Source organism: Gallinula chloropus (genome assembly GCF_964237585.1).
Source record: "Gallinula chloropus genome assembly, chromosome: 1".
NCBI classification, from domain to species: Eukaryota; Metazoa; Chordata; class Aves; order Gruiformes; family Rallidae; genus Gallinula; species Gallinula chloropus.
This window is the reverse complement of record NC_140085.1, coordinates 185090240-185112558: the sequence shown is the minus strand read 5'-3', so window position 1 is coordinate 185112558 and position 22319 is coordinate 185090240. Positions and strand designations below refer to the sequence as shown.

The 22319-nt window shown below is 44.9% G+C and overlaps 1 protein-coding gene across 1 annotated transcript; it reads right to left on the bottom strand.

Moving 5' to 3' along the window:
- Positions 1-232: 232 nt before the first annotated feature.
- Positions 233-18030, bottom strand: LOC311202324 (phosphatidylinositol 3,4,5-trisphosphate 3-phosphatase TPTE2-like). The gene is made up of 18 exons (XM_084276908.1): positions 17969-18030; positions 15686-15763; positions 13701-13748; positions 12842-13003; positions 12338-12457; positions 9981-10080; positions 9092-9155; positions 8504-8568; positions 8082-8142; positions 7160-7241; positions 6989-7077; positions 5692-5753; positions 4281-4361; positions 3287-3392; positions 2552-2649; positions 2089-2184; positions 1544-1614; positions 233-492 (listed from the first exon to the last, which is right to left on the bottom strand). The coding sequence occupies exons 1-18, from the start codon at positions 18016-18018 to the stop codon at positions 390-392; spliced, it is 1536 nt and encodes a 511-aa protein (XP_084133034.1). The 5' UTR covers positions 18019-18030; the 3' UTR covers positions 233-389.
- Positions 18031-22319: the final 4289 nt, after the last annotated feature.

The following is a 22319-nucleotide window of genomic DNA, read 5'->3' as shown; positions in this document are numbered from 1 at the left end:
CTGACCTGTGAAAAAATTTGATGCTGATAGACAGCATGTCAGATATCTCCAGCAGTCTTTTACAGACCATTGGTCTCCACCCACTGTTAGGTTAATGCTCTTGCTTAAAGATAGACAGTTGTCTTTAATAAAGCAGGGATTACCTGTATGTAGAGACATCCAAACACCCAAGGATTCAACAGCTTGTTAACATGAATCAGCTCTCACTTAGTAACTCAGAAGAGTGTTATTGCTCTGCACAACAGAACCTTGTGTAAATTTATTTGAGAAGTTGTATCCATACAGAAATGTGCTCTGAACATCAATACAACTGCTTCACTTTATAACAAAGCAGCAAAACATTCCCCAGGAAGAGATTAATTTTGTGTTTCCTTTCTTTTGGCTTTCCCTTATGGTTCAATGAAGTTCACCTCCACAGCAAACGTCTCACGATAGACTTTCCATGTTTTAGACTTGTGAGGGTTATCCAGCTCATTCCTAGGAAGATAGAGTCTGAAAGACAAAATTCAGAAGCATATCTTAAAGCCCAAAAGACATACTTTTCCCTTCAGCCAGCCAAGAAAGCTTTAAGCTCAGCCCTGGAATATTAAATATAGCCCCAGATCTTTAATTCAGACAAGACTTCTCTTCTATAAGACCTAGTCTACTTGAGGTCCACCAGAATCCCATTAACAGAAAGGCATATGGTCTTTACTAAATGATGTTTAAAAGATCTGGTGGGGCATCCCCCCCAGCCCTGGAGCAAATGAAGCCCTTGGTGAAGCTTTGGAGATGGCATTGTTGCAAGGCTATCAGACAGCAGGCACACGGTTCTGCTGCTGCTGGTTTGGTCTTAACTGGATGTCTGCAGCTACACTGCAAAGCTGAGCCAGCAGCATGCCTATTAAGTTTAGGGTTATGAACATAGACTCATGGCTACCTCTCCTCATGCTCTGATAGGATCAAATAAAGATTTCCTTATTTCAGTCATGGAGAGAACAGCAATTATCTCACATGTCAGATTTGCTGCTCCTCTGCCTAAATCTGCCAAGATTGATAGACAGAAAAGGACCTCGTGTCTCAATTTCCATGTTACTCCCCTGGCAAGACAGACAAGTCCAGCTTCTGCCAGCTGGAGCTCCACCAGGAGTTCTAGTCTCAAACCACAGCAAGAAGCAGTAAAAGAGCCTTTCTTCAGAATCCCAAGCATCAGCACTCTAGACTCTGGGCTGAAAATCTGCCTGCTAAACTGCAGAAGAGTTACAGCCTCTCAGTGAGCCATGCTGTGGAGGATGGCAGAGCTGTCATAGGTTTTGGAATTAGCATTCATTAACAATATTTGGAGTTCTGAGGAAAGAGTCCAATAGGTTGATTAAGAGCTCAGATATGTTTTAAAACACTTGGCACAGCACAAGCATGCAATAACTGCCTGCTCCAAGTTGCAACCGAGTCAGAGACCAGTACCCACACAGCTGAGAGCTGAGACAGAGCTAGGTCTGTGAACTTTCAGCTCCAGTTGGACACCAGAAGTCAGGGTCTGGAGGCAGTCATTCTGAGCACTTACCTGTTATTTTCAATAAAGGAAGTGTTGAACCAGAAGAAGAATGGGCAGCCATCATAGCCTTTGGGGAGATCCTAAAAGAAAAGCCTTGTTTAAGAACTCCATCAGACAGTAAGACTCATCTTTGCAGGGCAAGGGTATCCACCTGCCCTCAGTAGTTTGCTTTACAAAGCTACAGTGCCAAAGTCATTACACTTGAAGAGCCCAGTGTGGTGGTTTAGGTGACACCCAGTATTACACCCAGATCACCATTTCCATGGAAGCTGTCAGGACTAGGCCACTCAGCAGCAGAGCAGCCACCCAGCCCTGGTGGTACTGTATGAGCAGCCAAGTGTCTCCCCCACCTGCACAGGACGACGGAGCAACATTTGCTCCATCATTCACTGAAGAGGGGTGAAATAACTGCTACAGTGAGTGGGGCCACCCCACACAAAAGAACTCACTGAGGAGGAACACCATTCTACCCCATAGCCAGCACCCAGCTGCAGTTTGCACTGTAGCTCCTCCTCCTCAAACTCAAGCAGAGGTCTTCATGCCATTATACTTACAGAGTATGATTCAAATCTGACTTTCACATCCCCGCTTATAACAGGGCTGTCTTCCAAGCCAATCACTACAGAGTCACTTTCCAAATCAAAGAAGAGCTGGATAACAAAACAAAGTATTTTTATGGAGAGATGCTGCAGAGAGACAGGGGACCCATTCATCACAACATCTAGCTACTCATTTGTGGTATACAAATGCAACAACAGTACTCAAGTGATACCCAACAATTTAAGCTGCTCAGGTCAGAGTGAGCCATTGTATTTAAGTGACTTCTCAGGAAACCTTTCACTATCTTACCACTTCTATAATTTAGCAAAGCTTAGCCTTTCCATCCTCTCAGAATTCACAGCAGCCATTTAGATAGCTTTATGCCCTGTATTCATCTTTTACAGGAAGATATATTTGACCTATAAGTCAGATTTTGGATCCTGTGACTCCACTGACATGATTTCATAGCACTCTCACCTTGCAGTTTCCTTGATTGGCACATACACATTCTAGTACAACTTGCTTCTTCACTATTACCTGCACCTTCATATCAGTTCCATTGCCCTTCCCAACTCCTAGGAAAAAAAGAGTTGCATTATACCACAGTCTACACAATAGCCAGAAACACAAGCTGTGTGAAAGTCAAGTGTAATCTATTTGAGTGCCTCCCTTCCAGAATGCCTTGCTATATAGGCTTGAGAAACTCAAATCCTAAAAGGTAGCTCCAGATTCAACAGCTGAAAGCTGTATTTTCAAGTAGCAGTGAATCCTGCTAGTGGAAGGGGAACAGAGTAATGTGGAGTCTCATTCCACTGACTGAACAAGAACAGCAGCTTCAAGTCCCTGAGAACAAGCAGTGCTGAACTTCCAGCCTCTTACCAGGATTACCAGTGCACACGAGAGGCACGTATATCCAGGTGAGCAGTATTAGTGATCCAGTTCCACAAGTGGATTAATCTCACCTGAAAAGTGGTTCCCCTCCCACAATAGAGCAGGTTTTGTGTGAGCCACCATTTGACCAGACACCCAGAGTGTGACAGGGCACATGGGGTCCTGTCTTCACTGTATTTTAACAGTGGCATTTGAATTCTCAAATCCCAATAGATATACATTGCTATTATGGGCCTAGCAAGAGAGACAGTAGAGAGATCAGCTGCCTGTACTAGGAAGCCATTACCAGATAGAGGAATGCCCAAATTCAAGAGTTCTTACCATGTATAGAGTGGATTTTGAGGTTTTTTATTTTGAGTTGTCTCTCTGGTGGGAGTTTCAAGTTATACTTGTTTTTCAGGATCTCATAATACCCAACATACCTACTCTGCAATGCAAAAAACCCAGACACATTATGCAGTTTCTGTACCCCACAGACTAATTCTAGGTAGAACTAGGATTAAACAGGAGAGCTAAGAACTTGGTGTAGAGAAACCTAAGGCCTAAGCCAAGAAAAAAGAAACCATTTGTTCTCCTTCCCCTCCCAAGTTCAAAGAATTCTTTAGACAAAGTCAACACCAGCATTTTTACAATTTAAATTTCATCTTTTAAGAGGAGTTCTGTATTTGACTTCAGCTTTAAATATGCTTTCATTTTACAGAAACACATTCTGAAGCACAGCTGTACTTCCATTTTACACAGGCAACTCAAGCACCTCTGGCACCAACTTCATCTCACACCTCAATCTCATTGCACACAGTGAATCAGGAGGAGCAAAGCCCCAAACTATGGTCTGAGGCAATAACTTGTTCACTATCTCCTCATGAATGCAGTCTCTAGAGAATGCATTCCTCTACTGAGCTGCATCAAGGCCATAGCCCTCCCAGGCCAGGCTGCAGCACATCCTTGCTAAACAGCCCAACTGTCTCACAGGGTCATGCTCCTGTGAAGATGGGCAAACACTGTAAGCAACTGCAGAGTCTCCATCTGTGGAGACCTGACTAGACACAGCCACCTGTTACCTTAAACACCATAAGCCAGATTTGATGATATTACAGAGAAAGGTATAAAGAATGTACATGGACAAAAAGGAGAAAGGGGAAGATCCAGTGCAACCCCATCAGTTGCTAGTATTCCAACCCTCAAAGAAAGAGTACATTAAGTTCAGGAATTAAGCATGTAGTACGAGCCTAAATCTCAATAAAAGGTAGGGGAGGCAGGGTAGCATAACGCCAATGATGGTTTGGCTGCTGTTCTTAGACTTGCTCAAGCTTACCTGGGATGGAGTTTCAACTCCTTGAAACTTGGTACTTGTGCTTCTATCAGTTCTTCTCTCACCAAAGTAGTCTAAACTTTCCTATGTTAGAAGACAAAGAATTAAGATATTCATCCACCCTTCCCCTTCCTAAGTGGACAGTAAACTAGAACTACACTAGGCAACCTCAATAAGGGAATGCAAGTGAAAATATGCAACAGTAGTTTGGATACTTTCTGAAGGAAGCTTTTAACTAGAGTAAGTACTAACCAGGAAGTCAGATTCATGGATGACAGACAATACAAGTGTATTAAAGCTCACTGAAGGAGGAGAGCTATATGCTTTTTAAGCAACTGTTCTAAAAGCATCTGTTTCTCAGGTGGTCTGTGGCAAAAGAAAACCCCTGAGCTTTAGTTCTGACCTTCACAAACCAAACTCAGAGAAAAATAAGTAATGAAATGCACATGCACTCTGGCCAGAGTACCCAAGTTAGCTGGGCATCCTGCAACCCAGGTCTCCAGACTGATATGCCAGACCTGGGATACTAACACAGCACACAGATTGCTCCTGGATGGGCCTCACCAGCCTTACTCCCCTTTCATAGAATCATAGGGGTTGGAAGGGACCAAGAGATCATCGGGTCCAACCCCCCTGCCAAAGCAGCTCCCTAGGACATATCTCTCAGATAGGCATCCAGAGGGGTCTTGAATATCTCCAGAGATGGAGGCTCCACCACCTCCCTGGGCAGCCTGTCCCAGGGCTCTGTCACCCTCACTGGGAAAAAGCTCTTCCCCGCATTGGTGCGGAACTTCCTGTGCTCCAACTTGCAGCCATTGCCCCTTGTCCTGTCCCCACAGACCACTGAGAAGGGGCTGGCCAATTCCTCCTGCATCCCATACTTAAGATATTTATAAACATTAATAAGGTCCCCCCTTAGTCTTTTCTCTAGGCTGAACAGTCCCAGCTCACTCAGCCTTTCCTCATAGGGGAGATGCTCCAGGCAAGAAGGGCTTGCTGCTGTAATGCTGCTGACAGTTGAGATAAGACAATTCCTGATGCCTCAAACTATCTGGAGGGAGGCTGGGGGAAAAAGTGGCATTTAAAACCAGTGACACTATCCCTAGTAGTGGATGCTCAGAAGCCACCTGCAGCTTAAGAAAGTTTTTGCTCAAGATCCTAGATCTACTATGCCTTCAAAAAAACCCAACAACTTCAAAGTTGGTATCCTGCTCTTGTCCAGTTCTTTCTGATCTTAATTAGAAAGGAATTTATACGGTAGCAAGACTTGCAAGAACTCCTTTGTGAAGCAGATTTACAGTATTCTTTTTTCCAGCATAGGCTTTCTACAGTAGCAGAGCATTTCACCAGTTAAGTAGGTTCTAAAGGGACATTCTGAGTACTAGAAGGATCAAAAACAAACACCAGTTTTTACCTTTGCACTCTCAAACTGGTCACTGTCGATGAGCCAGGTACAGACCATTGTTCCAGTCCTGCCTGTATTAGAAGAGACAGGTTAAACTACAGGAGTTCAAAGGTATTTGGGATTATTTTTGTCAAGATAAAAAATTTTAAATAGAAGACACAACAGAAGATAAGTTACATCAGAGTAGTTAAGTGCCTGTCTGAAGAGAGTAAAAAACTGCAGTATCTTGTCTGTAAGCTTGTTCCTTTAAAGCAATCCCCACGTTTCTCCAGTATTCCTAGAGATCCTTCAGAACTTGGCCAGTATCTGCAAACTCCATTTACCAGGGGACAGAGTCAAGTACACCCTACTAGATTAGGTTATAGACTGGCACTTGCTGATGGCTCTAAGCCTAAAGGGCTTGTTTGCTGCTCCAACTTTTCCCCAACACTACTATGAGGGCAACAAGACTGCTAGCACAAAGACTCCCATATAGTCTCAGTTTTGAATTTGAGGTCTCAGAGGTCAAGTCACCCCTCCCTACACCTGTTCAAGCTGGTTTCAGCTTCCAGGTAGTTTCAACATTCAGTTTTGCAAAGCCTTTTAAGCTATGGTTTGAAGTGTTAAGCAATGCTAAGTAATCACCTGGCTTAAGCCATGTATTTGCAGTAGTAACAGCAGGCACCTAGAGATGTGGCAGGTGTTTGGAGGGAAGTTTGTCTTATTTTTAGAGTTATCTGTGCACTTCAACAGCTCCCTCACTACTACAGGTTGTTGACAGCACCCACAGGTCAGCTCGTGAGCAGTAGTTTTGACAAGCCTCTCCCTGTATGACAGCATTATACTCCTTCACATAATACCTTCTGTGTGTTGATTTAAGATCCAGCAGTACCCACAACATTTCACATTTCCACCACAAGAAGGTAAAAATCTTGAGGTATATTTCAGCAAAGGATAATCAGCATGGGTGACTGGCTACCAGGGAACCTAAGCAGCAGCTTAACACTTGATAGCAGCAGTTTTGGTAGCTCCCTATGCCCAGCCTCCCCGGGGGACTTCTGGGACAGCAGGCAATTACTGAAGACCATTTTAAGAGATTGCATACCATCTTATATTAAGAACTTATTTGTCCCACTGAGAAACTGGGTTGTGTAACATTCAACATGCAGCACTATACTGTTGCTAGTCATAACATCTGCAGAATGTGTCAAGTCACACTCTAAACCCATCTCATGCTATGACTTCAGGCCATGCTTACATCAGACAAGCCATGATAAGAATAACATGTCATTTGTAGCATGCACAGGGTACACATGAGAAGTCCCACCTTTGCCTCCTTTGCAGTGAATGGCAATGATGTTCTTTTTGTCTTGACTCATCCACTCTCGGACGCTGGCAGTGAACTTCAGCATGTCCCTAGGCAAGAGGAGCAGCAGTGGATCAAAGCAAGCACCCACATACAGCTATCATGACGTACACACTTCTTGACAAGACTCACTGTAGTGCTGGGACATTGTGGTCATCAATAAAGATCCTTTCCACCCTGTAGTGGAAGTACTTGGGGTCATAGCCTTTTTCACCTAGAAGGAAAGGTCTGGAGTTAGGCCAGAAAAGGGGACAGGCTGCAACAAGGTGGCTCTTACCACATAACTGCTGGTCTAAGCATACTCTAGAGTTTAAAGAGCAGTAATAAAGAGAGACATATCAAAGTGGAAAAACCCTGAGATAGTTTGGCTAAAACCCATGCTTCCCTAGCTTTAGCTTCACACCTCTCACTTCAGTGGAAATTCATCTCTAGGCCCAGATCACCACATTGTTGGGATCAACCACAGCAACAACCACCTACAAAGTGGGGTAAAGGAGCTGCCAACACCACACTCATCTGTGAGCCCTCATCTATCCCTCTGCTGGCTGGAGAAGTTTTATGTTTTCAGGACTTCAGGATCCAGGCTTCCATATCCTACCTTGTCTGCTTCCAGCTCTGATGCTCTGCTATGAATGCAAAACCTACTAGATAGTTCCTGAAGTATTTTTCCTTGTTTTAGCCACCTCTAAATAGAAGATCTTTTAGCTAGTCATTCACTTCATCCTTCTAAGCCTGCATTAGAAAACAGTCCTTCAACATCACCCCAAGTTTTAGCTCAGGTTTACTTTTTGACTTCTTCAGCAAGAATTTCAGAACACCAAAGCACGGATGTCTGAAGTGCAAGGCCTCCAGCACCTCCTTTGCAAGCTTCAGTGCAATGTATTAGAAGCTCAAAGTCAACAGCTGCATTCAGGACAGAAGGTGACCAGAGACAGCTAGCTACTTTTGTTAGACTTTAAACTCTTGGAGATCTGGTGTTGCCAGCATTATACTGTCAAGCAGAAAAACATCTGTCAGAAGTATTTCAATATAGTCAGTAGCTAAACATACTTACTGCAGAGATTATAGACTTTATAGTGGTCTGCGTGTTTCGTGTCCAAAAATCTTGCAACCTCCTAAAGTAGTAACAAGACACAAGTTCAGAGTAGTTATTTTCACTACCATCTCATCCCAGAAGCTGCTTTCATAAAGAGCCCGTGGGCAGGAGGCCTTTCCAGTCCAATAGCTCAGGTTCTTGTCTGGAATAAAAGTACCACTAGCAACAATCTTTGCCCTACATATTTATCTTTCCACAATATTAGGCAGCATGGCTTCAAAAGGCATTAATACAGAGCTTTTAAACACCTAAGCAAGTCCACAGTTCTCACTGTTCTGTCAGTGGTAAGACTGACAGTCGAGTCTATATCCAAGACAGAGGGAACTTAGAAGTGAAGCTGCATTCAAGAATACTGAGCTTTGAGGATGAGAGATTTTTACCTCTATAGGGTTCCTATAGAAAGACTGCTTCCCAGAAGATGGAAATGACATTGCAATGATGCGATCTGTGGAAGAGACAGCAATCAGAAGTCACAGGGGGAAACCTCCCCCATGTCAGAGCTACAGGATTGAGAGCATCATCATCATGAAACAGCTTGGTTTTACCCTAATTAGAACCACCACCTATTCATTTATGAGATGTTTTCTGCATTTAGTATAGCTTGAGTAGAAGATAATTTTTTTGAAGCATCAGCTACCACAAAGTGTCAGTCTTCATAGAATCACAGGCAAAAATACTAAGAGTCAGTTGGTAATTTCTCAGCTCTGGTTCCATAGGGCTCCAGAGAATTTCTATCCTTACATACAGGATGTACCACATCTCTCCCAGAAGACTAATCCTTGAAAACAGTATCAGTCAGGAATCCATATTTCAAAATCCCACAGAAAAGGAGCAGGTCTGGTTTGACTTCATATTTAGGTTGCATTAGTCTAAAACAGTGCCCATATTTCATGTCAAGCACTTATTAACTAAGTAACTAGTGTTAGCAGGGGGTAACATGCTACAAAGTCTCATTTGCTTCTACAAACCAGTAACATAAGTGAGATCCAGATCAAAGCCATCTTTCATATAACGCCTTTTGTTTTCAGAGACCTGTAAAAAAATAGTAGTTAGTCTTCCAGAGATCAACAAGTGTTGCCTGTTACTAGGGAAAAAAAAAAATCAAAACCAAGCATCTAGACCCTGAAGTTAAATCACAAGCAGCAGTCTCACTTTGCTAGCAAACTTCACAGCACTAGCCAAGAGCAACATTTATTGCTTTAGCATCTATGCCGAAGCTCCACTCAGAATTGTTACCCTGAAGTATCAAAGTTTATTCCAGGGGAAAGCAAGCTGCAGGTTCTTTGCAGACTGCAGCGTGAGTCCATCATTGCTATCTGAGTGTTTGGGGGCTGAGAGGGAAAGAACACTCTTAAGGGCAACATAACCAAAACTGCTTATTCCCAAGCAAGAGGACATACTTGAAGATTTGAGTACCACTTTGGTGCCCCAGTGAAAACAGGGTGGGCATTTACAGTGGGTAGAGTTTTGACAGCCAGGTTGTTTTGTTTTCACCTGGAATAAACAGCAGAAGCATTAAAATTCTTACCCTCCCCCATCTGAGGAAAACCACTTCATGTGCCACACAGAGCCAGAAATTGCCACTTGAGACTCACAGTGGTGTTGCAATCACTCTGATACACTGGCTGTCCAGGTCAAGCTGCTGCTTACTTGAGCAAAGCTAAGAATTATTAGCTATACTGAAGCTGGAGGAAAAGTCTCTATTACCCTGCCAGGGACAGTGACCAGATGGGCTGCCTAAGCAGTATTTCCAGTTGCAGACCAATATGCTGTGAGCAGTCTTACTACTCACCACCCATGGCTGCCAAAAGAACTTCAATATATACACCTAGGCTACTGTTTCCAAGGCCAGCTTACCATTCTCCTGGTCACCACTTCAAGTTGCTTCTTTTGAGAAGCCAGGCGAAATATTCTTATTAAGATGACAATTCTCAGGACTCGGAGGAGAGCAACCATTCTAGAGGAGAGTAAGAGTCACCGTGAAATAGTGTGAACATGATTAAACTTAGATGCAAATCTTGAAGCTATTTCAAAATTATTTCAGAGCCAGTTTAAGTCTTTGGTTTAGATATTGAACTAGGACTTCTCAGGCTGACCTTGGAGAAAGGATACTAAGCAGCTTTATTGAGGTTTTTTTAGAATACACACTTTGAACCATTAACAGAACTGGGAAACTCCTTACTAAAACAGGATTTCACAGGCACCTCCACCTAGCAAATTTCCTTATCAGTACCTATGTTCCTGTCCACAAGCTTCTGTTCCTTGAAGCTTGTTCTCAACCACCTGAAAAGCAGCCGAAAAGAGAAGCTAGACAGGCTGCATACATCATGTGTCTCAACTGAGAAGCCCAAGGACACATCAGTATAAACCCTGTGTTTAATAATTCAGCAGCTTTAGCTGGTGATTTGAGGAACTTTGGACTGCTGTTGAACTTGCAAGGAGGCAAAATACTTATGCAAGTAGTTCTACAGAAGCAACTGCACAGGGGCAGTTGCTTTCACATACCCTTAGGGACTAGGGCAACCTAACATTCATTCCTTCAGGAGGTATGCAAACATGTGTTTTTAAAGAGTACATAGACATATTTCACATTTCATCAATGACCTAGACAAGGGGTCAGAACATACCCTCAGCAAGCTTGCTGATGATACAGAACTGGGAGTGTCTGACATAAGACTGTGCTGCTGTTCAGAGAGATCTGGACAGCAGAGAGTTGGGCAGAGAAGAATCTAATGAAGTCCAAAGGCAAGTCCTGCATCAGTAAGGGTTAGGAGTTGGCCTGCTGGGAAGCAGCACTCAAGGGAAGAACCTGGAAGTCCTGATGGACAACACATGATCCATGAGCCAGCAGTGTGTCCTCATGGCCAAGGAGTCAATGGTATCCCAGGGTGCATTAAGAACAGTGTGGCCAGCAGGTCAAGGGAGGTTCTCTGCTCTGCTGTGGTGAGGCCACATCTAGAGTTCTGTGTCCAGTTCCAGGCTCCCCAATTCAAGAAAGAAAAAGAACTACTGGAGAGAGTCCAGCAGATATCTACAAAGGTGAGTAGGGGACTGGAACATCTCTCATATGATGAAAGGCTGAGACAGCTAGATATATTTAGCCTGAAGAGAAGACAGAGGGGAATCTCATCAATACTTGTAAATATCTAAAGGGGATATATCAAGAGGATGGGGCCAGATTCTTCTCAGTGATGCCAAGTGACAGGACAAGAAGCAATGGGCATGAACTGGAACACAGGAAGTTATGTCTGAACATGAGAAAAAAAACTTCTTTACTCTGAGGGTGACAGAGCACTGACACAGGCTGCACAGAGACTGTGGATTCTTTCTCCAGAGAGAGATTCCTGTCTGAACATGATCCTGTGCAACCTGTTCTAGGCAACCCTGCCTTAACAGGGGGTTGGACTACATCTCCAGAGGTTCCTTCCAACTGCCACCATTCTGTGAATCCAGGTGAACACATACAGTAAGGTGAATAAATATTATGGAAACATTATCTATTCTCCAGCTGAATACAGTCTTCTCTCCACTAATGTGGAGCTTAAAGTCAGCATGACAATGTTGTTCTGGACACCTAGAAGAAAGCTTCATTTTTTCATCTCAAGCTCCTTCCTAGTCCAGGATCACCCTGCTGTTTTCAAACCATAGTTCCCTTGGACCTAGCAGCTAAGGAGCTAGACCAGCACTGGAGTGGACTCCACAGTCTGTCTCCCCCACTTGAAACATACCTGTGAGAAGCAGCTCTTAGAGCAGTTTGCATCCTGCCCCTTTAGGAAGTTGACCAGTTAAACATTAGCTTCCTGACTAATACCCAGCTCCCACTCCCCAATGTCCCTTTACAGGTCAGACTTCAAGGAAATTAGTAACTCATCCCAACAAACACCCTGCTAGACCAGATCAGAAACACAGACTCTGACCCTCCATCAGGACACACTACCTCTACGGGTTGCAACCAAAATCTCACTTGTCATATACAGTGTCTTCTATATAAGTTACACAGATTCTCATTATTCTGAGATGTATCAGCCAGGCTATGTCAGCAGTAGGCCTGATCTTGCACTGACCCATCCTCTTGTAGATTGGTGTGCACAGGTTCCTTGTATTCTGACTCAAGATTGATGGGGATTTAGAATAGGCTTTTGGGTCACACAGATTGCTTAGAAGACTGTCAAGGAAAGAGAGCTCACATTTAACAGCTGCCATACCATTCTTACCTTGGTATCTGATCAGCTGCAGCAAGGTCTGAGAAGGAGTATGTCATGTTAATTAATAGGGTGCCCACCACTATGAAAGCATCCAAAATATTCAGTTTGGATCGGAAGTAGTTCCGGAAGCTGAAACAAAAGACAGGTTTAGACAGATGTCCATCTGAACACCAGAACTGAAATACACCTATGCAGAGCCACTGCCAGAGGCAAGCTCTCCTCAAGTACTTCTTAACACTAAGCACTGGGGAGTAAGAAAATAATCGTAGACCTGGTCTACACACATCACAGTAAAGCCAACACAGTTCTTCAGAGCTTTTCGTGTGAGCACTTCACAGGTTATTCCACAGAAGGGTAACAGCTGAGGTACACAGACAGGAAAAGATGCAGCCATTGCCTATGACCATAAAGTCAACGTACAAGGCATCTATGTTCATAGTCCAAGTTTTAAGTAATGCTTCCTTACTAGCTTGAGGATTTGCCATACTAATATAATCTCTGTTCATGTCTCACCCTTCAACAAACACCCTCAGGAGAACATCGACGAGGAAGAAGAGTGCTATTGCCAGGGAAACACCTTCAAGAATCTCTCTAACACCCTTCCTCTTCTCACTGATGGCCAGATCCACAATAACAACTATAATATCCACAATGATAAGTACAACTCCAAATACTCTACAAAAGAGAGAAACACAAGTCAACTTGAGAGGTAGTCAATAAATGTCTGCAGATCATTCCTAAAGAGTACAAGCCCAGATTGTTTTAAGCTGTTCCAGCAAGAATGTGTTCTCACATCCAGACTGAAGCCAGCTTGTATAAGCAGCTGAAGGATTCAAACTGCATTTTTAACTGATCCACACAGAACACATCATCCATGTGGAACTGTACAATTACCCCAGACCCAACTATAGTTATTAACCTGCAATTGCACAGCTATCTGGAAGTGGTGCAAATCTGAATCTTAAGGCACACAAGTATCAGTTCTTTCAGCTTACTCCCCTCCCACTCATGACTTAGCATGGTCCCTTAAAAATATCTGACAGTCTTCTACATTGTACCTTATTTCAGCATACAGTGACCAAGTGGTTGCTCAAAGGCTGCCTGGAGTAACCCATTAAAGATCTTTTATCCAAGTCAATGGCGTTTACAGTTCTGACTTTCAGGTCTCCTTGGAGAACAAATTCACATCTGCTTAAGACTTTTTGCAATCAAAGCACTTGCCTTAATTCACCCTTTCTGGGAGTGGTAGGGGTTTCTGTATTTTCCAGGCAGAGCAGGCTGGAGTCACTGTTGTTCAAGGAACTCTCCAAGTTCTTACACCAGAAATAAGGACTGTTTCTACCCTGCCCATATGACTACAAGCATCTTTTACCTGAATCCAAACGACATCACAAATGGGGAAATTTTTCTTCTAATTGCACTGCAAGAGAAGAGAACTGATATCAAGACAAGCAACATTTTGCTACTGATATTAGCTACAAGAGCATTGTTACATTCTTTTGGTTTTAAACTGCTACCATACAGGATTTTAAAAGGAAACTATTCAGTGGCATTCATGAAGTACGTACATTAAGACAGTACTGGAAAGGAATGTTCTGACCACCTGATAGAAAAAGTACTCATCAGCTACAGACCCTAGAAGTACAGTGGTGTATAGTCATGCATAGTGACACTAGAATCCTGGCTTAATGGCCAGTTATAAGCTTTACGACTTGTGTAATAGCTATTGATCAAGACTAAAAGGATAAGCACCTCTTAAGGTATCTTGTTCAATACATTAGCTTGTTGTATCAAGGGTTTTTTTATGACCTGGAAAAAGCAGCACCCAAAAATAGTTCCACTACTGCTTCTGTGCTCTGGGAATAGAGGAAGACAAGTCTCTGATATCTGGGAGTCTGAAAGACAGATTGCCAGTCTACTAAGTAATCTTGGGATTACTTTACTGTAAGCACCAGGTCTTCCTATACACTTAAGAGAAAACATTTTTTCCAAGTATACTACTAACAGTGGGCTCTACCAAAAGATTTGACATACGGACAAGAAGTACTGGAAGATTTTTTATGTTGTTCACATACCTACCTCATCTTTCCTGCTATACACAGTTACTATATTTCCTCTCCCCACCACCATTAGACACCCCACCATAGCAAAAAGTCTTTGTGAGCTCAATAATGCATACTGCACACCAGTGAGCCTGTCTGAGCTACAGAGTAACCTGAGCGTTCCATTTCACTCTGTGCAGATCCTTAACACCTCAGTAACTCAGTTTAGGACAACACTAGATCTTTGAAGTGATGAGGAAACATCTTGCTAGGCTTACTGAATTAACCCATGCTGCTCATCATTAAGTTCATATTTTAAAACTAAGGGACAAGGTCTAGCCACCAAATATCTGCATCCTTAAGCAGGTAAGAGATACTGGGGTTGCAGTACTCATGTGGAAGTCAAGAATGTAACAACAGGTCTTGAAGGCAGCCTAGCACATATGAGGGTCTCCCTGCATTTACAAATGTCTAATATCTGAGGAAGCACTACAACAATTACACTAACAGCTTGCTGGTTTCTGTGTTTGCTCAGTCAATCCTACAGTGGAAGTGTAGTAGGTACAACCAAGACCTCAGCTTCCACAGCCTAAGAACAAGTACCTTTAGGTGCACTAAAGACTGAAATATATACATGCCACTCCATTCTGACCTGCCATCTTAAATCAGTTGAGAAGAACATGGCACATTTGCTCACATACTTGTGAGTGTATTCCACAAAGCCTGTAAGTGACAACTTCTGAATGTTATAAAGACATGCTGTCATGCAGAACTGAGATAACAGGCTTAGTCTTACTGTCTTGAGCTGCAGGAAGACCAGAGAGACAAGCCTATTCACTTGTCACCGACTTGACTAAAAGCACTAAAGGAGTTAGTAATCCAGTGACAAGAGCTAAACACTGTTAGCAAATAACTGCTTCAAGAACAGAGTTAACCACCAGCAAGTTCAGAGCTTAGCCTTGATGACAGCATGGTGATTATTATTTGCCCCAGTACTCATTTACCTTTTTCTCAGACATTTGTTATTCTATGCTCTCCCAAGCCCATCCCTTTGGGAAAATTTAATCAACACAGTATGAACTACACATTCTGCATAATATGATGGACATCAACTAGTTCTTGAATTGGGCTTTCATCTCTAGAGGCACAAACAAGCTTCCTGAACTTACCTGCCTTTATTAAGTACTAGAACAAATATCAGTATCCAGCAATTCACTAGGCTTCTCCACTTCAGCAAGCCACCTGCTTTCTTATTTTGGCTCAACAGTTTCCACTTCTAGGGGTAAGCAAGGAATTTAGTATAACACTGGCTTACTTGGAACAGCTGCCTGGGTCATTATCCTCATCACGGCCATCATCAATCTTTACAGTGGGCTCCTCTGCTGTTGGAGAGCTGGGAAAGGAATAATACAAGTCACATACTGATACAGATGTACAATGTACATTGCTACCCTCTGTCATTTCAGAGAAGAGAATATTGTCAGCTGAGCAGTGGGCCAGAGTACAGGCATCATACTAGGGGAAGAGAGGCTTCGTACATGTCAGGACACCAGAATCCCCTGACTTGTACTGACCTGGTTAGGCACTGGAACAGATTACCCAGTGAGGTGGTGGAGTCATCATCCTTCGTGATATTCACAAATAGGTTGGATGAGGGACTTAGGGACATGGTTTAGCTAGTAATATAGGTGCTAGTGGGACAGGTTGTACTAGAGAAGGTCTTTCCCAACCTTAATGATTCTGTGACCTAGCTCCCCATAGCAGTCCATCTCTCAAAAAGTTCCATTTTTGGGGGAGGAAGGGAACCAATGTGTTCAGCAATAGGATAAAGAGCTTTGGAATAGGGAATCCCAAGAATCTGCAGAAGACTTAACAGCCTAGTCCAGACTCTGGAAGTGCTGGAAACATGCATATGCAAAATTGCTCCTGTGTCCAAGTGACATTAATACTATTACAGTCAACTACTTGTTCAGAGAATGAATGTTTTCACCAGGAAAAGCCCCAGCACAGAGATGTTTTTGTGCAGAGCAGGATACCAGACCGGAAACTGGAAGACCAAGGCAGCAGCAGCTGAGCTAGTGCTAGAACAGCATTTTCTGGGGGGAGTGGCAGCTTGCCACAACTTCCTTAAAAGGGTCTCTTTAGATCAAGTTTTCATCCAGCCACCTGAGAAGCTCTGAAGTTCACATGACAACTTCAGAGAAAATTAAGCATAACCTCTAAATCCAGGAGTTTCTAATTCATCCTTCTCCACAGGAATACTGTGCTGTGTAACAGCATAGCCACAGTGTTTGCTGTGGCTCTGCCTCTGGCATCATTGCCTCAGAACAGCATAGAAATATCAATATTGGTTATGTGTACATATGCAGTTGCTCCTGCCCAAGAAGGAAACTTGCATGTTTAAAGCTTTACTGTAAGAACTCAGAGACTCCCACTACTCTTCATCCTCCCCAGGGGACCCATGCAGCAGCACTCCTTCTGCAGCATGGGCTAACCCCCTTTGAAGCAAGAAGCTTAATGATGCACTGCCTGCAGTTTCAGGAACTCACAGTGATGGTTCAACACCCGCACTCAGGATCAGGCTGAATAAAGAGATGTTTCCCCACCTCCAGCAATTTTGGTATTTAAGGCTAGTTTTCCAGCTCCACTATCCTCACTTTGTTCCTAGGACCAACGCAAAGCTCTAGCAATACATGGCCACTCAGCTGTTCTTGGGGGATATTAACTTGGGAGTTCTTTCCATTTAATGTGCAGCTGAAACACTTCACTCATTAAGGCAGGTTGCTGCTCCTACAGCAATTTTGCTGCAGATCACTTGGGAACACAAGAAGTGCACCAAATGCCACCTTCTTATCTTCTACTGCAATTAAAATAAACCAAAGTAAGAATGAGCAACATTCATGTTTTGGGTTAAGAGGCCAATCTTTAACACAAAAGGAAAAAAGAAGCCAGGTCAAAACACACTGGTTTTGCTTTGTTCTCACACAAGAATTCAATTCTAGATAACAATTTCCTCAGAGGGAGTTTGTTTTGCCAAGCACTCTACACCTGCTTGCTGTCCAAACTGGATCAAGCTCTCTCCCACAAGCTACATCTAGACTTTGACTACTGGGAGAAAGCAAGGATATACTAGAAGAACCTATTTCCTCCCTATACACACACACTTTCCATACAGAGCATAAGCTTTTCTAACTGCTCACAGCTAAAGGAAGCTTCAAACTTGAGGCTTTTAAGGAGAGCAGAGCAAGAGCATCTTGCTCTACAAGAGACCTTGACAACATTTGTGGATGCTACAAGAGAGCAGGATTTACTGTTGCGAGCTTGTACCAGGGCTAGGTGCTCCATGCTTCTTAGTTACTTAACTACTTGCAAGTCAATCACAACAGCTTATTTCTCTCAAAGATATCACACCTCTCAGACAACAGCCTTGTCTGAGAGGGGTCCAGATGGAACACAAAGACCATATGCTATATAAGTTTCAAATACTCTGTCATTATTTCTTTGTTATATTTAAGCACTAAGACACTCTAGACAGGGAAACCCCAAGCAGCAAACCTCAACTGCAAACCTGTACACTGGGGTGGTTCATATCACTCACCTGGATACCTCTGTCAGCTCTGCCCCTTGTTCGTACCTCACAGTGGCCATTCTGCTTGTTGTTGTTCTGCTGGTCTTAAGAGAAACGTATGTGATTAAGGAGGGATCAGTACAAGAAACAGCAGATACCAGCACCCTATAGCACCCTACACACTACAAGCAGAGAAGCTTCTGCTTTATTTTCTATTGTTTTCTCCCCACAGTTGACAACACGCAACCTTTATTGATAAGGCTACCAAGAGTCAGCGCACTCAGCAACATAATAACGGTTTTCTGACTATATCTGGTTTGCCACAGTGAAAATAACCTTAAAACAGCCTCTCTACCTCACGATGAAGCATACCCCCCCTGCTCCGAGCCACGAAAGCCAGAAAAGCCCCAGCTGGCGCCAGCGGGAGGGATGCAGCCCCAGGCTGCTCCAGCAAGCGCGGGCTCCAACCCCCCGGGGAGCGGCTCCGAGAGCTGCCGGCACCCCGCAGCTCCTCGGGCGGGAGGCCCGCACTTCGCTCTCCCCTCGCCCGCGTCTCCCCTCCCCTACACCTGCCTCGCCGGGAGGCAGCCGCCGCTCAGGCGCGGCTTCACAGCCCCGGGGTGGGAACAGGATCCCTCAGAGGCGGGTACGGTCCCCCGAAGAGGGTGCTGGCCTCGGCACCTCTTCGCACCCGAAGCCGCAGGCCGAGCCGCGGCGGCCGCCACACAGAGCCCGCGGCTCCGCAGCTCCAGCGGGGACGGCCCGCCACGGCCCCAGCCCTCCCAGGAGCTCCCGCCGCCCTCACCTCAGCGCGGCCGCCCGCCGGGCTCAAAGTCGAGCCCGGACACCCGCCCCCGGCGCTCCGCAGACTCAGCGGAAAGTTGCGTTAAACTTCCTGAGGGCCGCTCTCCCGCCTCCCCTCACCCCGGCCAGGCCACGGAGCGCCGCTCACCCGCCGAGGCGACGCAGGACCGGGCCACGGAACGGAAACACACCTGGACCCCTCTCCCCGGGCCGCGGCTAAATGACCCGGCGGCGCTGCACAGCTGCACCTGGGCCGGCGCCGGGCCGGGCGGCACCGCCCGCTGCTATGGCGACGGCTCCGCCGCCGCTCCCACCGCTGCCTGTCACAGCGCAGACGGCGGCGGCGGGCGATGGGCAACGGGCGGGCAGCGCGTCCGGGGCAGCTCCTGGCCCGGCAGCTGGGCCAGGGCCTACCTGCCCCCTCCCTCCCCCGGAGACTCGCCGTACTGGGCCCGCACAGGCTCGCAGGAGCGAGGCGGCCGCCACCCAGCCCTGCCGCCTACCAAGAGCCCCGGCCGTTAGGGTCTTGTAGGCTTTGCTGCGGCGCTCTGAGGCATTCTGCGCGGGATGGCGGCTCCTGGGGGGCTGCCGCCGCCTCCATCCAGGGCAGAGGCGCGCAGCAGCAAGCGCTTTTGTGAGCGCTTTTGTTTTTGCAGGATCGGAGCCCGTGGGGCAGATTCCTGGCCCTGTTCCCTGCGGAGGCTTCGCACCCACCTCATCGCTGACCAGCGCTCGAGTAATGGCAGCCCCCGAGCATGAGCATCTCACGGCGGGCAGGCCGGGGCAGCGCGGGAACGTTTCCCGCAGGCCGCTCGGCAGCAGAGGGAGCTCAAAGCGAGCTCATGGGGACTGCTCCCGGGCAGGGCTGCCGCGGCTTGCTCGGGGCTCGGTGCCGCTAACCGGTGGCAGGAGACTTTCGGGATGCCCCTCGCCCCGAAGGCATAGAACCGTCAAGACAAACACGGAGAATAAGGAGTGTTTCTGGGCAGCAGATTAAATAGCAAGTTTCCCTTTCAGGCCTGTCATATATATATATATGCATAAGTATATGGGCAAGCAGCTGATACAGAGAGTAGTAGCAAGCAACAAGCTAAATACGGTTCGTATATTCATGAAGATGATCAGAGGACTGGAGCACCTCTCCTGGGAAGACTGGCTGAGGGAGTTGGGGTTGTTCAGCCTGGAGAAGAGAAGGCTCCAGGGAGACTTTATAGCGGCCTTCCATTACCTAAAAGGGTCTACAGGAAAGCTGGGGAGGGGCTGTTTGCAAGGGCATGGAGTGACAAGACAAGGGGTAATGGCTTCAAGCTGCAAAAGGGTAGATTTAGGTTAGATATTAGGAAGACATTCTTCCTGTGAGGGTGGTGAGGCACTGGCACAGGTTGCCCAGAGAAGCTGTGGCTGTCCCCCTCCCTGGCAGTGTTCAAGGCCAGGTTGGATGGGGCTTTGGGCAACCTGGTCTAGTGGAATATGTCCCAGCCCATGGCAAGAGGCATTGGGACTAGATGATCTTCAAGGTGCCTTCCGCCCAAAACCAGTCTGTGATTCTATAAAGACTATTATGTATTCAAGAAGCAGCTAATCGTGGATGGAAACTCAGATGGATAATGAGAAGTAACATTAATTTGGTTTTAGTCATGAAAAAAAATGTTACATGCACAGATGATTTGGTAAACGCTTGATCCTGTGGACTGTGTAGGTATCCAGTGAGTTGCCCATGGAGCATCTGCACAGGAAGGATTATATTGGAGAAGAGTGTAGAAATACATGAACCTGGTTTTCCCTGTCCTAGGCCCTGTAAGCACCAAGATCTGAAGGCAGTTTGAGCACCGAAGAGGACTTTTCACAGAACATCCTGTCAGATCCAGGCTGGGATGCTTCCACTTTGGCACTCAGACTGGATGTCGGGGCCGTAAATAAACGAGCTTGCTGGAGGTTGAAGATGCACTTAAAGTAAAAAGGAAAACCAGTTCTTCTCATTTTTCATCAAATAGCTAGATGCTGCCTTGACAGTGAGAACACCATAATTGTTCCTTTCAATGTTGCTAATCTTATGGCATTAGTGATGCTGTAGAAGATTTGCCAGCTCTCGAGCATCGTCATGAGCCTCCTGGTGGCTGATCTGGTTTACTAAAAAGGCAAACTTCTGGAGTTAAAAGCAACACTTTTTATTAATAAAATTAAATTTCTAGCTCTCAAGTGGTGGAGAAAAGTATAGGAACAAGATCCAATGTTCATAAAGCTAAAAATAAAAAAGCATTGAAAATATTCTAAATAATTTTCATTATATTTTTCTGGTTAACTCAGGATACCGACATCTAAAACCTCCTCAGAATCCAGTTTTGATCCCTTGACAATTATTCACCAGTGTAAAACAGATGACCTGTCAAGAAAATGCAGAAAAGATTGAAATGTTCAGTAAATAATCCAGTTACATACTGAGTAAAGAGCAGGACGAAGTATGCATATCTCAGAGGAGAGATGACATACTTTGCATTCCAAAAATAACAGTGAGGGTGGTAAACAGAATCTCTTAACTTGGCAGATTTTAAAATCAGTAGGTATGGGTCTGATACTCCTGAGAGTATCAGATATAAATGCCAAGTAAAATAAGTTTATTTTTGTTAAGTCTTGGGATAACAGAAATACAGAGATAAGTGGGGGGAAAAACATCAATTCTCCATTACTATTAAAAGCAGGTAGATCAGATGACTTGATTATGATGGATCTGTCAGCTTGACTTTGCTCACAGACAAAATGAGAGAAGAGTAAGAAGAGGTTTCAACTAGTAAAATATTAAATAAGCTTAATTATTATTGTTATGCCAATCAACATGGGATTAGGGAAAATAATTCCTGGCAAACTAATTTATTTCCAAAATGAGATTACAGGTTTTACTGATAAAACACAAGTATTGTTGCTTCTGTAAGGAACTGACTGGCTAGAAAATCACGTATGATTGGAAAGGTAGAAGAATATAAACTCAATCTGGTTCACATTGGTGAAAACCCGGGACACTAGTCTTAAAATAACTAAAAGGGGAACCATCCTCAAGCAATTCCTTTCCAGAGCAGTTCTGCAGGGACTGGGTGTTGTCTTACACTGTCTAACGTTGTGTTGTTTTGTTCTGCACCACACTCCTGATAAAATCCCCAGTGATGGAGTTTGCAGCTGACACAGAGGTTGGAAAAGCAGTTGGACAGAAGAGCAGCTGCCTAGCACTGAGTGAGCTGGAACATCTGGTAAATTCAGATGAGCCAGCGACGTGCTTTTCCATACATCTGCTGTCAGTCGTAGAACAAAGGGTCTCAGGACAGTGCTTTTCAGCCCTTGGTACCTGAAGGACCATGCAACATCTTGAAAAAAAACCCCAAATCCTTAGTCTACTTGTAGTCACACTGACTGTCACAGTGAGGTCATCTGTTGCCTGCATGGGGTATGTGGGACATGTCAAAGAGCTTGCAAGCATTTCTGGAATAACTTCTCATCTGTTGTGAATCACTATCATCCTGACTGCAGGGAGTAGCACCATGGCAGGTCAGGTTTGGAGCATGAGTGGCTGTGTATTATGAAAACA